The sequence below is a fragment of the Periplaneta americana genome, chromosome 16 (assembly GCF_040183065.1).
Source record: "Periplaneta americana isolate PAMFEO1 chromosome 16, P.americana_PAMFEO1_priV1, whole genome shotgun sequence".
Taxonomy (NCBI): Eukaryota; Metazoa; Arthropoda; class Insecta; order Blattodea; family Blattidae; genus Periplaneta; species Periplaneta americana.
The window spans coordinates 141,193,820-141,208,964 of record NC_091132.1 but is presented as its reverse complement, the minus strand read 5'-3'; the positions used below and the strand labels follow the sequence as shown (position 1 = coordinate 141,208,964).

At 37.0% G+C, this 15,145-nt stretch overlaps 1 protein-coding gene across 2 annotated transcripts in view; it reads left to right on the top strand.

The window, feature by feature from the left end:
- LOC138691272 (protein MTO1 homolog, mitochondrial) overlaps positions 1-2,674 on the top strand; it is a 118,296-nt gene extending 115,622 nt beyond the window's left edge. The window contains exon 12 of one of the 2 annotated variants that reach the window (XM_069813102.1): positions 2,377-2,674. In XM_069813102.1, coding sequence (XP_069669203.1) covers positions 2,377-2,475 — 99 coding nt within the window. In that variant the 3' untranslated portion in view covers positions 2,476-2,674. The remainder of the gene's footprint in view (positions 1-2,376) is intronic. The other variant, XM_069813103.1, reaches the window with a different exon arrangement.
- Positions 2,675-15,145: the final 12,471 nt, after the last annotated feature.

The following is a 15,145-nucleotide window of genomic DNA, read 5'->3' as shown; positions in this document are numbered from 1 at the left end:
CATGAAGAGTTATATTCTGAGTGTATGTGTAAGTATAGTGTAGGGAATGGGTGAGGATGATGATGGTGAAGAAGGGAAAAGGGGAAACCCAGTACTAGCACATAGCCTATTCCTGTCGAATAGCACCAAGTAAGCTGCCAGGCCATTCCAGTCCAACAGACGAATCATTATCAACAGAGACATATGCATTCTCTTCATATGCACTGAGATATAACCCAGGCATATTGGTGCACAATTTAGTGATTAGAAGTTCTGCACCATGATCTCTCCTAGTCCCGAGGTGAAAATTTCTGACCCTGCTGGGAACGAACCTGAGCCAGCTAGTCTGGAGGCAGATGCACTACCACAGAGTTAACTTGGCAGACTATAAAGTACGAAATAAACGAAGTGTACAGTAAAACTTCATTTTGGAGAGACAGTGAGGCACTGTTGTAGAGTCCTCAGTGCAGTCTGACAAGAAATATAGTCTCACAGTCTTCCTGTTTCCTATATCAAGAAGGAACTTGAAAGGAAAAATCACTTTTTTGTGTAAAGCTATTGAAAGAAATCATATAATTTGTTAGAATAGCAGACTTCGATGTTCAGACTGCTGATCTTTTGAATACTAAGTCAGAACAATGTTTTTCTTTCACCTTATTTCTGTTAGGTGCTGTTACTTAATGAAAGTTTTCACTACTCAACCGATTAGACAACATTCAAAGAGAGATGTATATGGTTTCATGAATCTTAAAGCATTAAAGTAAAAAATAATTCTTTCGTGATCTTCCAATTTACACTGCCAGTCCATAAGTTGATCCATTCAAGTGTCACCCTAGTGTCAAGGACTTCGCAGTATTGTCGGCCCTTTCATTACCTGTGATTCCCACATGGCCTCTGGCCCAGGATAGGCAGATGTGGGTCCTCCTGTTCCCGATTGAGTTTCTTATAGCAGTGGCTATGGGGTGAGCAGCCTTTAATAGCATTAATGGAGACCAGGGAGCAGAGGTCTGCATCGGACGTTTTCGCTCGAGCACCAAGTAGTTCATAGCATAATCCGATAGGTAGCGCACATGCATGATGGGTAAAATTGTGACGAGCAATAAATCCTCGAACGGTATAAGCCGAGCGTTAGACATTTGTTCTTGTTACAGTGATGAACTGTGTAGTAACATCATAGATGTTTATCATTTCAAAACTTTGCAGTGTTTAACTAACCTCTCCATAGTGCAACTACAAAACTTGCTTTAAAATGTAATATAAATGTTGTAGCTATATGTCCCCCCCCCCCCCCACAGGAGTGATTTTATTTTTGCCATATCTGATAGATGTTATTGGATGTAAATGTAATTATTATAAATGGAGAACACAATCACGATAATGCAAGAAATGTATCAAGTTTTCTAGTAATAATAATAATAATAATAATAATAATAATAATCTCTAATAATTAGTGTATCAATCTTTGCGTCTGTAACAGTTGTGCAGCATGATTATTCGTTTTATTATATTTTCTGTGACGTTATCTCTCTACTAATATTGTTATTAATTTACTGCTATATAATAATATTTTGTAAAACGTTTCTACATTGTCGCAGTATATAGGCGGAACACTAGGTATGGACCTATCATATTATATATGTGGTAAATCAAATATTGAATAATTATTAATTAGGAATAATAACTATATATCGAAGTTTTTCATACTATTTTATTTATAACTTCATGTTACTGTTCTGGTACGTTCCATTAGACGTTTGTCATAAACGCAGAAAATAAAGCCTTATTTTTACCGTGTGAGCAAAACATATGTGTATCTTATCTGTCACCTTCAATACAAGATAAGACATGTCGGTGAGATGACCTTGTACTGTGCTTCTATTTATTACGAGCGTATCATGACCAGTCTTATCTCACTCGAGGGTGCGACATTCGACCGAGTTCAAGCGAGTGATTTAACTCCAATGCAGCACTCTGCCAGGGAGTCACTGAAAATACGAGCATTACAGTCATTTTCTTGACACCATGATACTGCTTCGTTTAGAGCAAACAGTTCAGCCTGGAATATGGTAGTACTGTTCATGAATATTATTTACAGAAGCTAACTAGCTATGGACTACAAGTTCTGCTGTGATGGCAGGATTTTTCTCGTTGGCAAAACTTCCAGAACAGCCCCAAGTTCACTCAACCTCCTTTGATATTGAGTATGGGTCTTCTCTGAGGGTGAAAGGTGGTCAGAGCATGACGCTGACCACACCACCTCATTCTAGTGCTGATGTCATGGTAGCAATGAAGCTCATGTCCCCCCCCCCCCCCAAGCACCTTTATGCCTTGTAAAGAGGTACTTTTACTTTTTTTTCTTATTAATTTTCAGATTGTAGTCTGGTTCTTTGTTTTTAGATTGCTGCTGCAAGTCGCATTCCGGGTGTAACACCTTCGACTGTACTGCGTTTGCTGCGCTATGTGAAGTATCAGCAGGTAGAAGTAGCTGCCACATAGATTTTTGTGCATATTATACTGTAATATGTTTGTTATTTGAGGCACAAAATTTTACATTTAATATCTGACTGTGCATGTTACAAGATGAAACAATATAAAGAGCACTGATAATATATTATGTATGATACTCAAAGCTGTACTGTAATATTTAAAGATATTTATGAAAATGTAAATAAAACTATTTTTTTTTACCAACTTACTACATATTTTCATTACATTCTTTACTGTGCTTCATTTCCAGCAACAGATCTAGAGAAACTGGATCTGATTCCAAGAAGAATTTCTGTGTACAAGTATTCTCCTTTTCCTTAGGTAGTGGACTTGCAATATGCTGATAACATGAGCAATGACTTTTACTAGATATGAATGCTTACTGTTGGTGTAACTCTCACAGGAATGTGACTGTAACAGACCATTAAACTGCGTCTTTGAAATTCTCCTTTATTGGTGCAACGTATGAACCCTTTCTCTTGAATTTGAACAAGAAAAATGAGAAATTTAAAATGAGTGATGTGATTTTTCTTGGTCGTGCAATGTAGAATATTTGGCGACCACTTTCTCTTATCTTAATGGACTTAATTTAGACCTATAAGGTAGAAATGTTAATGGCTTCAAAGTGGAGAGAAAAATTGAAGCTTCGATAAAGAAAATGCAGTTGTGGGTGAACCAAGTGGAGATAAAGTTCTATGCTTCATTAAATATTCTAGGAGTTTATATTTACCTCTGAACGATATCTTCTTGAGTAAATAAGATTCATATACCACTTGGAAGAACTATCAGCTGCATTCAGAGACTATTTTTCGGTTCCTAATCCTAATAATATTTGATATTTGGATTCAAAATACCTTCAACAGCATGGAGTCTTACAATCTCACCGAAAAGGTGGAAGGTCGGCTTGTTAAGTCTTGAAACATTTAGTGTCATTTCCTATGATTTACTTGTATGAGTGGCAATTTTCTAATAACAAATAAAATTAATGATATTTAACTTACTGGTTTTCCACAGGATTGAATTATTTAACATAGTTGCTGTTGCCCAAGTATTGAGATTTATCTATGATATGATCACTGGTTGCTAGCCATCCTACTAACGTGATGTTTTATCACATTAAATTGAAAGAGCGATTTTTTTTTTTTTTTCGTTGTCTGGCTGTGCAATATATAGCCTACGTATGAAAATATTGACACACTATATCGTTTAAACCCTGCATCCATACAATAGTATCAGTTTAATGAAATAAGATATATGCAGTGCCACTGATTTTTACGGTTATCTTTGATTTTGAAACCCAGTGTTAGAATCCTGCTATTTCTATTATCGTATTTCAAACGTCACTCTCCTGTAGTTTAGAGAAAACAGTGCAACTTACTGTCCCACTTTAGTTCGTTCTGTCTTATTTTTTGTTATCTCAGTAAGAAAAACACCAACAGCGGATATAGTGCAGTTAGCAGCGAGATAATAAAACAGACACATTACAAAATCACTCACTATTTCTATTGCTGTCTCCACTGCAATTAAAGTGATCCCCATCACAGACCATGGAGGCCCACAGGCTGGTGGGAGGTTAAGGCTCCTATGTTGGCAGTTGACAGTAAATAGTACCAAGTAGGAATGTTAGTTCTGCCTGCCTGTCGATTTTACCCCAAGGGAAATACCACTGTTATTCATTTCCTTTAGAGGCTGAGTAAAGCCCAAGGCTGTAGTGCAGCTGGAAGGATGAGATTATTGGAGAAAATCCATAACTCCATCAGGAATTGAACGCGCATCTTCCAGCGTTACTCCTCAATCGTGAATCTATCTCACATCCCAACGGTTCACATATACAATAAAATTACTGATATTATTATATATCATCAGAACTCTTACAAATATTAGTACTTTACCATTGTAACACTACCTACCACCGTAACTATCACCATTATCATTGTAACACTACCTACCATCATAACTATCACTACTACCATTGTAACGCTATCTACCACTGTAACTATCACCACTGCCATTGTAACACTACCTACCACAACTATCACCACTACCATTGTAACACTACCTACCACCATAACTATCACCACTACTATTATAACACTACCTACCACAGTAACTATCACCACTACCATTGTAACACTACCTACCACCATAACTATCACCACTACCATTGTAACACTACTTACCACAATAACTATCACCACTACCATTGTAAAACTACCTACCACCATAACTATCACTACTACCATTGTAACACTACCTACCACAGTAACTACCACCACTACCATTGTAACACTACCTATCACCGTAACTATCACCACTACCATTGTAACATTACCTACCACCATAACTATCACCACTAGCATTGTAACACTACCTACCACCATAACTATCACCACTGCCATTGTAACACTACTTACCACAATAACTATCACCACTACCATTGTAAAACTACCTACCACCATAACTATCACTACTACCATTGTAACACTACCTACCACAGTAACTATCACCACTACCATTGTAACACTACCTACCACCATAACTATCACCACTACCATTGTAACATTACCTACCACCATAACTATCACCATTAGCATTGTAACACTACCTACCACAGTAACTATCACCACTACCATTGTAATACTACCTACCACCGAAACTATCACCACTATCATTGTAACATTACCTACCACCATAACTATCACCACTACCATTGTAACACTACCTACCACCGTAACTACCACCACTACCATTGTAACACTACCTACCACAGTAACCATCACCACTACCATTGTAACACTACCTACCACCATAAATATTACCACTACCATTGACAGTACAGTCAACGATGAAGGAAAATATATGCAGTAGGTTAATATGGATATTGTACCAAAAACAAGTTATATATCCGACATTTTTTAAAATGTAGCCCTACTTACCTGCTTTTCATTACTCTTTCCAGACATCTTAAAAATTATAAAATATGAATATGTCATTTGGGTTATATAGCATCTGGTCCCCCAGCTTCAAGCTATAACTCTCTCTGTTGCAGCATGAATGTGTGTTGTTTATAATTGTAATTGAACATACAATATTGCTTATACCTAATTAAAAGTACTGGTATCATAGGCCCACATATTGTCTCAGAATTATTGATTATTTTGAAAATAATTCCGGTGTTTTAATGTTACAAAAATAATGTTTGAGGTGATCAGCGTATTCTGGGTGAATTTTTCCGAGTATTTCGACGTTAAAAAGCACACTTACAGTAATATAACTGCTACAAGAATTGTATTGATACATACAAGTAATATTCAGATTTAGTTAAGTGAATCACTTTTATATGAATTTCTAAGCTAGAGGCTCGGTCAATTGTCAGCGAGAACACCTGTAATATTAAATGTAGTGTTCAAATACAATGCATCGGCATTTCCTTGCTGTAAGCCTATTTTAGTTCCCCCTGAAATAATTTAATTATTTTCGTAATATTTCATTACCTTTAAATGGAACATGTACGGTAATTTGAAAAGAATTTAGTTATTAAATACAAATATAAATTTTCCATTCACAGAATTAAGTATTCGTAAAGTTCAAACTCATAATGCGACAGTAATGTAAACATATATTGGCTCACCAATTACTCATATAATTATAAAAGGCGTGTTTAAATTTAGAAGTAGAAGAGAACAGTACTGATATTTATAAAATCGAATTTACTTAATTACACTCTAAAATCAATTAGTTTCTGTTCGAAGCACGCTTGTCCACAAGCCAATGCACATTTACATTTGCATGTAACTTTTTAATATCAAATACAAAATATACGAGAATAACATATAGGCTAGTTATCGTAACCCAACAAATTCATTAATGAATCTCAACAAGGACACTGTCGGCCATTCTAGAAATATCCAACTGGTATTCTAGTTCCTGCCCGACATTTGTAACATTGCTTGTGTCAACACTGTTCACTGCATTAATCACAACTTGCTTCATTGCCTCAGAATCTAGAAATCTTCTACATAGTCCCACAAGAATAGGTATTGGTCCTTCAAGTCCAATTCAACACGTACACGGGGAGAAAAGTTCCGGCATCAGTACTCCACTGTGGCAGCATCTCGTTTCGTTGACGATGTTTGGTTGCAAACTCTTCTTCACTTGATGTACGAGATAAAAGTGCAATACACGCAGCTACATTCAATCTCTTATTGTGCCGTCGATAAATAAACAAAACTAATCATAATAGAAGTCATTGTAGGCATAGTTTAACACTTATTCAACACACATTTCGAAAACTTTGCTGCACTGTCATTATGCGCTGCAAATGAAGCATTGCGACTTTACTTGATCACTTTCAACACAAAACACATAACAAGAAAACCAGGTCTAATACATGCAAAGCTTTTATCTTCAGATAGGCGAAGATTAAAACGCTTATTTCCTCTACAATATAGTATCAAGTAGATACATAATAATATCACATATATATATTTTTTTTTCCAACATTTAGGCCCGTCATTGCTCCGGACGCACCGCAGCCTTAGCTTATTGTGCTACCTATGTTTTATAATTTAATACCGATTCATCAGCCCTGTTACCATGATTAAGGTATACAGTCCAGATATAGAACTCAGTTCAAAATCCTTTGGTTCTAGAGAATCTTTCCCAAAGATAAGGTATCTTCTATGAGCCAATGTGTCACAGGAGCAAATAATGTGCTGGGCTGTTTCAGTCTCCTTCCCGCAGAATCTACAGTCTAGGTTACCTTGAAGTATTCCCATTAAATTAAGATGCTTTCTTACAGGTGCATGACCCATGAGAAAAGCTGTAACTGCATTCAGCTGAAATCTGTTACATTGTAGTAATATTTCAGCTCTTTTGTTGCATGGTCTAACAATAAATTGTTTCCCGTGGTTTATACCTGATGTCTTAATCCAGGTTTATCACATATTTAATATATTACATAATTAAATATTTGCATTGGCTTATGGACACTATAGCGTACGTTTATAATCATTATCATCGTCAAGGTTTAAGCCTCTAAAGGCTTGTTCCAGTCTCATGCATTAAACATTTGTTGAGTCCATCTTTTCTTTGGTCTGCCAACGTTTCTTTTGCCTGTTGGTCTGTAATCTAATAGCAGTTTTGGAATGCGGTATTCTTCCATTCTTTCCACATGTTCCTTCCACTTAGTTCTATATTGGTGTATCTTCTCTGTTAGTTTAAAGATGCCTAATTCCTTCCTTATGTCATCATTTCTCCTTTTGTCTAACAAAGTGTATACTCCTTAGGAATCGCATTTCGGCGGCCTCTATTTTTCTCTCTTCACTTTTTCTTAATGTCCAACATTCCGAGCCATATAGGAACATGGGCACTGCCATTACTTTATAAAATTTTAATTTAGTTTCTTCCCTAGTTTGTTTGAGGTTTCTTTTTATTGTTCCACATATATAGTTAAATTTATTAATCTTTTTTATTACATCATCATTTTTAACGTATGATACACTGCAGCCTAAATAATTAAAATTGTTTACTTGTTCTATCATTTTTCCTTCTAAAATTATTTTAGCCTTGATTGTATTGGACCCTTGAAATACTAGAACTTTTGTTTTGGCTGTGGAGATGTTTAATGCATACTTTTTACTTACAGTATTTATTTCGGAATATGTATGATAAGAACTTTCTTGTGTTAAATATTATTAACGTACTTTGTCAACATGTTTCGACCTATTTTCGGTCATCTTGACCGAAAATAGGTCGAAACATGTTAACAAGGTATGTTAATAATATTTAACACAAGAAAGTTCTTATCATACATATTCCGAAGTGATACAGTGTTAAAAGTTGTGTAATCAATATGTATACAGTATTTAATTGGTATATGGCTTTTTGTAAATTATCCTCTGAGCTACAGATTAGAACTTGGTCATCTGCAAATAAAATTGTGTCTAAAACCTATTCTTAATTTTAAAATGTGTCTCTAAATGTATCTGCCATTCTTCTATGACATTGTCAATATATATATATATATATATATATATATATATATATATATATATATATATATATATATTGAAAAGCAGTGGTGAGAGAGGACAACCCTGTCTCACTCCTTTGTTAATTGTTGCTATTTTATCCTCATTCTTTGTTCTTGTTTCTATCATTATTTTGTTGTCTACATATAAACGTCTTATTATTGTTATTAAATGTTTCGGTGTACCTTTTTGTTCTAAAATACGCCATAATTTATTTCTGTTAACCTTATCAAAGGCTTTTTCGTAGTCTATGAATGCCATATTTGTTGGTATGTTATATTCACTATATTTTTCTATTATTTGGTTTATACTAAATATGCTATCTACACAAGCTCTTCCTTCACGAAACCCATTTTGAGCTTCCGAGATAATATTCTCCATTATTATCTTCAATCGGTTCTTTAATATTGTTGCATATAGTTTATAACACGTATTTAGAATACTTATTCCCCTATAGTTATCACAGTTGTTCCTTTCACCTTTCTTATATATTGGGTATATTTTGGCTAATCTCCACTCTTCAGGTACATGACCGTATTTCCAACATACATTAATTAAATCTAAAATACGATATTTCACAGACTCTGGAGCATATTTGATGAGTTCGTTATTTATGTTATCTGATCCTGCAGATTTTTTATTTTTTAATGTATAACAATATTTTATTTTTTTTGTTAAAAATTTTAAATATCAGTTCTTTAATTTAAATAAAAATGACAAGCATTAATTTTATATTATTATTATTATTATTATTATTATTATTATTATTATTATTATTATTATTATTATTATTATTATTATTAAGGAAAATCAATATGCCTATTCCTAACAAGGAGAGATTATAACGAGAAGCTGCATTAAGTCCATAGCAGCTTATGTATGAAGTGAGCTGTCATGGAACGGGTGTCATCAGCTGCCGCTGATTCTTTGTGGCCAGTTAATACAGCCCAAATGACTATTTAAAAATTCTGAAACCAAATTAAAGAAAGTAGTAGGAAATATTAATTTCAAAAAGGAGGAAATCATCTGTAAATAAAGTAATAGATCCTGAAGCTTTAAACTTCAGAAGAAGTCAAAGTTGCTTCCAGGTCCCAGTGATGACCAGCGAAACTAGTAGCATCAGTCTTGTCATTCCTCTGCATAGCATAGGGCGTTGATGAAAGCCGACAGTGAATTATGTTTCTTGCTACGCCTTTTATTTCATTCCAGCTCCTTTCTTGTTGTTCGGCTTCATTTCTGAGTATACTGTACCAAATGATTCTAAGTCTTTCTCTTGTTGTCCTTATTTCTTGGGGATTCCACTGAAAACCTGCGGGTCATTTTCAGCAACGACTGTGAGCATGGTAAGTCCAATTATTGAACATATATTGTTAGTATTGTTATACAGGGTGTTTCCGAATTGGTGTTACAAATTTTCAGGGATGATAGCGAAGGGTACATGTATCAATTTGAGATAAGGAACCAGGGTCCGGAAATGACCAAGTCGAAAGTTATAAGCAAAAATAGTTATGTGGAAATGGAATTGTAATTTTGCACCACGTGCCCTCCTTCCTTTAACTTTCGGAACAGTCGTGGAAAAATGGTATGGGCCGGATGTCTTCTACGTGGGTATTTGGCCCGATACAATCTGTGAGCTTGTCTACTGTTCCCATTGGCTCATCCATATTCGAAAATCAGGTTTGCTTATTCAGCTCTCGTGTACTCCTCCATTTCACTAGGACTGATCGACTGGACACTGCAACTTGTACAGTCAATCAGTCCTAGTGAAATGGAGGAGTACATGAGAGCGGAATAAGCAGACCTGATTTTCGAATATGGATGAGCCAATGGGAACAGTAGACAAGCTCACAGATTGTATCGGGCCAAGTACCCACATAGGAGAGATCTGACCCAGACCATTTTTCCACAACTGTTCCAAAAGTTAAGGGAAAGAGGGCACGTGGTGCCAAATTACAATTCCATTTTCACACAACTATTTTTGCTTATAACTTTCGACTCAGTCATTTCTGGACCAGGGTTCCTTATCTCAAATTGATACATGTACCCTTTGCCATCATCCCTGAAAGTTTGTAACACCAATTCGGAAACACTCTGTATATTGGAGAAGCACCAGGGAAATGGTTATGCGCTTGGCAGAAACCATGTAAGGTGCAGCTGGCCAGCTGGCCACTGTTTTCTGGGACCATTGATAATAATAGCTCAGTAATACCATTTCTTTTCTGAATGCATATCCAATCCATCTCCTCTTTTGTATTTGACCTCTTTCCAGATTTCGTATTGGTCCATTGCCACCTACAATTTGTCTTTGATTAGGTAGGTCCTGAAGCTTCGGACTTCAAAAGAAGTCAAAGTCGCTTCCAGATTCCAAATGTGCCACAGTTTACACGCCGACGTAATTCGCCATGAGGTTTCGTTACCCTGACTTACAGCTAGATTCTCAACATCGTGTCGATGCTCAGGTCAACACTATGTCACCACGAAGATTGGCTACTTCATTTTGAAGCAGGATGCTTACCAGAGTTGACAATGTTTGTATGTATGTATTTATTCACACTACAAATGAGTAAACTCCTGTTGGCAGTGGTAACACATTAGTCTCATAGTATAGGCTAATTACAATAGAAGACTGGACATAAAAAAGACTGTGAGTGCCAAAAAAAAAGCCCTAGAAAACAGTAACAAATTAGTAACGTAGTAGGTTTATCCTACCTTTTACACATATATGGGAGAAGCAAGGGCCTAAATAAAATTACAATGGGACTTATCTTCCTTTCTTAGTGAACTGAGCCAGGTACATAGACTCTTTTTTGGAAAATCTAATTTTCAAAGATATTGCCACACTTACAGCCTTTTTATGTCCAATAATAATAATAATAATAATAATAAAAATTATAAAATCATATAAAATGTTTATTATTATTATTATTATTATTATTATTATTATTATTATTATTATTGTTATTACTATTATTACAGTAATCGAATATGTAAACCTAAATTAAAAGAAGCGTTACAAATAAAAGAAGCATACGAAACAGAGAAATCATTTTGTAATGTAGACCTTAATAATTAAAGTAAATGTAATATGGCAATATAATACTAAGTAATAGGTACATGTAAAGATAACTGAAGGGGTGAGAGTGATATGCTCCTAAGATACAGACAAAATTTTACAGAAGAGCGTATTGAAGGTTTAGAGTCAAATGCTATTAGATGCTGTATCATAATTTCTTCGGCGTATACTTATGTCAGTTTTTGCGTAACTTTTACAATATTTTATTAGTATATCCCTCATACGTGTAAAAAATGAACTCGCAAAAAAAAACATTTTTATTATAAGTGTGGCTTTGAACTATCTCATTCTCACCCCTTCAGTATTATTTACATATGAATTTGATGATTATACTTATTAACTTAATTCTCCCCCAAGGGGACGCCACCTTAATGAAGCACTGTCCGTGCAGGTGGGGGAGTTTGCGTGCTCTAATGATTATTTGGGCTATGCTGACTAGGGTCACCCATACCAGATAGGCCAAATATGAAGAGCCAGACAAAGAGTGTCCCGCAACGACCTATCTTCCCAACTCTATTTTTCCCATACCCTACTTTCCTATCCTTAATAATTCTAGCCCAACCCCATAAGGTGTGGTGCGACCCATGCTGAGGGGGTGAATGACACAGGGCAAATGTGTCTTAAATGGGGACTCTGGATACCAGTCGACCTCTAGAGTATCAGCCTTACCTGGGCAAGTGGGGCTCTATCCGGGTGGACTTTATATGTCCCTAGCTATTCGTGGGACTAACCATGAATAATAAAGGAAAACCTGTTCTGAGGACCACATCTGTGAGCCCTCAGCAACCACATTAACAACAACAGCCACCTCCTCTAACGAAGTGTCTCTTATGGAGCAAGCTTCTGATATGGATTTGGGTGATATCTCTTCTGAAGGTGACTTGATCACCTCGAATGAGGAAAAAGAACCTAAAAAGTCTACTCCAGGGTTGGATGAAACCTTGGAGAAAATGGACGAACTTAATGTCCAACAAAGAAGACCTGTATGACTTGAGGTTTTCTCGGCGTTTGATGTAGAATAACTCCTCGGGTTCTCAGCCAGGTGAGTTGGAGATTTGCTTCCAAGCTTTCGACGGCTAGCTCTGCCATCTTCTTCAGGGAATGAAGTGATGTGGGACCATGTCTAGCCAGTATATATGCAAAAGTAGGGCTTCCCGCTGTGGGCCAATCAGGAACTAGTTCCTAGTCCCGATCGCCAGGCACATTCTGGTTGGTGGAAGCGGCAGCCAATCAAGAGCTACTTGCTGTTCCCGAATGTCTGCCGTGTGCTGGTGGTCTAAGTGTATTGATGGCAGGTTTCCATGCTGTACTCAGCTGTAGACCCCTGTCTCTGTTGAAATTATTGCCATCTAGCTGGATTTCGATGGCTTCCTTGATAACCAAGTCCCAGTAACCTGATGTCTTGTCCAAGATGGTGATGGCGCCGAAATCTATCTTGTGACCAGTTTCTAGCCTGTGTTGGGCTACTGCAGACTTATTGGGGTAATATAGTCCTTTGCTGCGTTGATGTTCCTTGCAGTGTTCCATGATGGTGCGTCCCATCTGCCCGATGTAGCATTTCCCACACTCACAAGGTATCCTGTAGACACCAGGTGTCCTAAGACCAAGGTCGTCCTTAACTGGTCTCAGCAAATTCTGGATCTTCATGGGCGGCTTATGGATGCGCCTGGTGGTCAGGACTAGGAACTAGCTCCTGATTGGCCCACAGCGGGAAGACCTACTGATATATATATATATATATATATATATATATATATATATATATATATATATATATACCAGCTAGACATGGTCCCACATCACTTCATTCCCTGAAGAAGATGGCAGAGCTAGCCGTCGAAAGCTTGGAAGCTAATCTCCAACTCACCTGACTGAGAACCCGAGAAGAGTTATTCTAAAGAAGACCTGGGCCGCAAAGGAAAAACGCCCTAAAAGCGAAACTTAAAAAGGAAGACATTGTCTGGAATCCTGAAAAATGGAGAAAAGGCAAATCCAAGTTTCAACATAAAGTACACCAGGAAGGAAGGGTTGAGACAGGTGCTAAACACAAAGTAAAGTTAAACAAAGTGAAGGTACAGAAGAGGAAACAGCTTCTACCTCATATAAGGAAACCTACGGGAAATCGCTAACAAGCTTTAAAATGGCAGTGATCCCTGATAACTTCCCTTCCAGTAAATTTTCGGAGGATCAAATTTATAAACTCCAACAAGAGATAGTACAGGTTTTTTAAAGCTTCGAAGATGGAAGTTTCTCCCAATTTATGGGATCCTATGAGGAGAGGGGTACTCTCATTCTCCCCTGCGCTAATGAGATCACAAAAAATGGGTGATGGAAAAGATTCCTCAACTCAAACCATGGGAAGCTGCTAAATTTGCCGTGGGATCAAGAGAAGAGATGCTATGAACAACTAAGTTGCTATTCAAGACTCCTAAGGTGTTCACTAAAACTGACCCTAAAAACATCATCAAGATGCTGAAGGATCAGAATAAAAGCCTGAGTGAAGGAGATTGTAAAACTATCAGTACCAAATCAGACTCTTCAGGAAAAACAGTCGTCTGCTTGGTAGACAATTCAACTATCAAGACTAAAAGACTTGGGCGACAGAGCCTTTTTGGGCCTTGGGAGAATCACATTCTTGAGCCTATCCAAACACGGCTCTAAAGGTCTTCCAAGTCAACCTTCAACATAAGAAGGCAGCCAAGGTTGCAAACTCTTCAATGAAGAGGAAATTGTCCTAGCCCTGATCCAGGAACCTGGATTAACAAAGGTTGAATTTCAGGACTAGGAGAATGTCAAGGTACGTTGATACATTGCAGCAAGGGCAACCAAATTAGGACTTGTATTCTTGTTCGCAATGGAATTCAATGCTTACCTCTTCTGAAATTCTGTTCCAGTGATATTACCACAGTTAAAATCGACTGCCATGCTGGGGGTGGGAACAGAGGCCTTACACTGAGCTCTGTTTATCTCCTTCATGATGGCTCTAGGGAACTAGAGCAGTTGGTGGCGCACTTTGTCCAGAGAGGAGACCAGATCACCTTTGGATGTGACTCCAACACTCATCATGAAATCTGGGGCAGCAGGGACGTCAACACAAGGGGCGAGTACCTTCTAGACTTCCTGCTTTCAAATAATTTATACATACTTAATGTCAGTAACAAGCCCACATTCACTAACCGTGTTAGGCAAGAAGTTATCGATATTACTTTTTGTACTGAGTATATTAATACTCAGATAACCAAATAGTGGGACTTGGATGAACCGTCACTTTCGGATCATAACTACATATCATTTAATGTTAATGTAAACAAAAAGCCTAATCTTTACAGAAATCCAAGGAGAACCAGTTGGGAATCCTACAAATAAGATCTCTCAGGCAGAATTGGGCAAATCGATAAGATTAGATCCTTTGGCGATATCGACAAGGCCGCCTTTTCAATTCAGGAGGCTATACTTGACAGTTATCATGATAACTGCTCCATGCAATCTAGAATAAAATCCAAAAAAGTGACATGGTGAACTGATGACCTTGAACATAAGAGACGCAATGTAAGACATCTCTTTAACAAGGCCA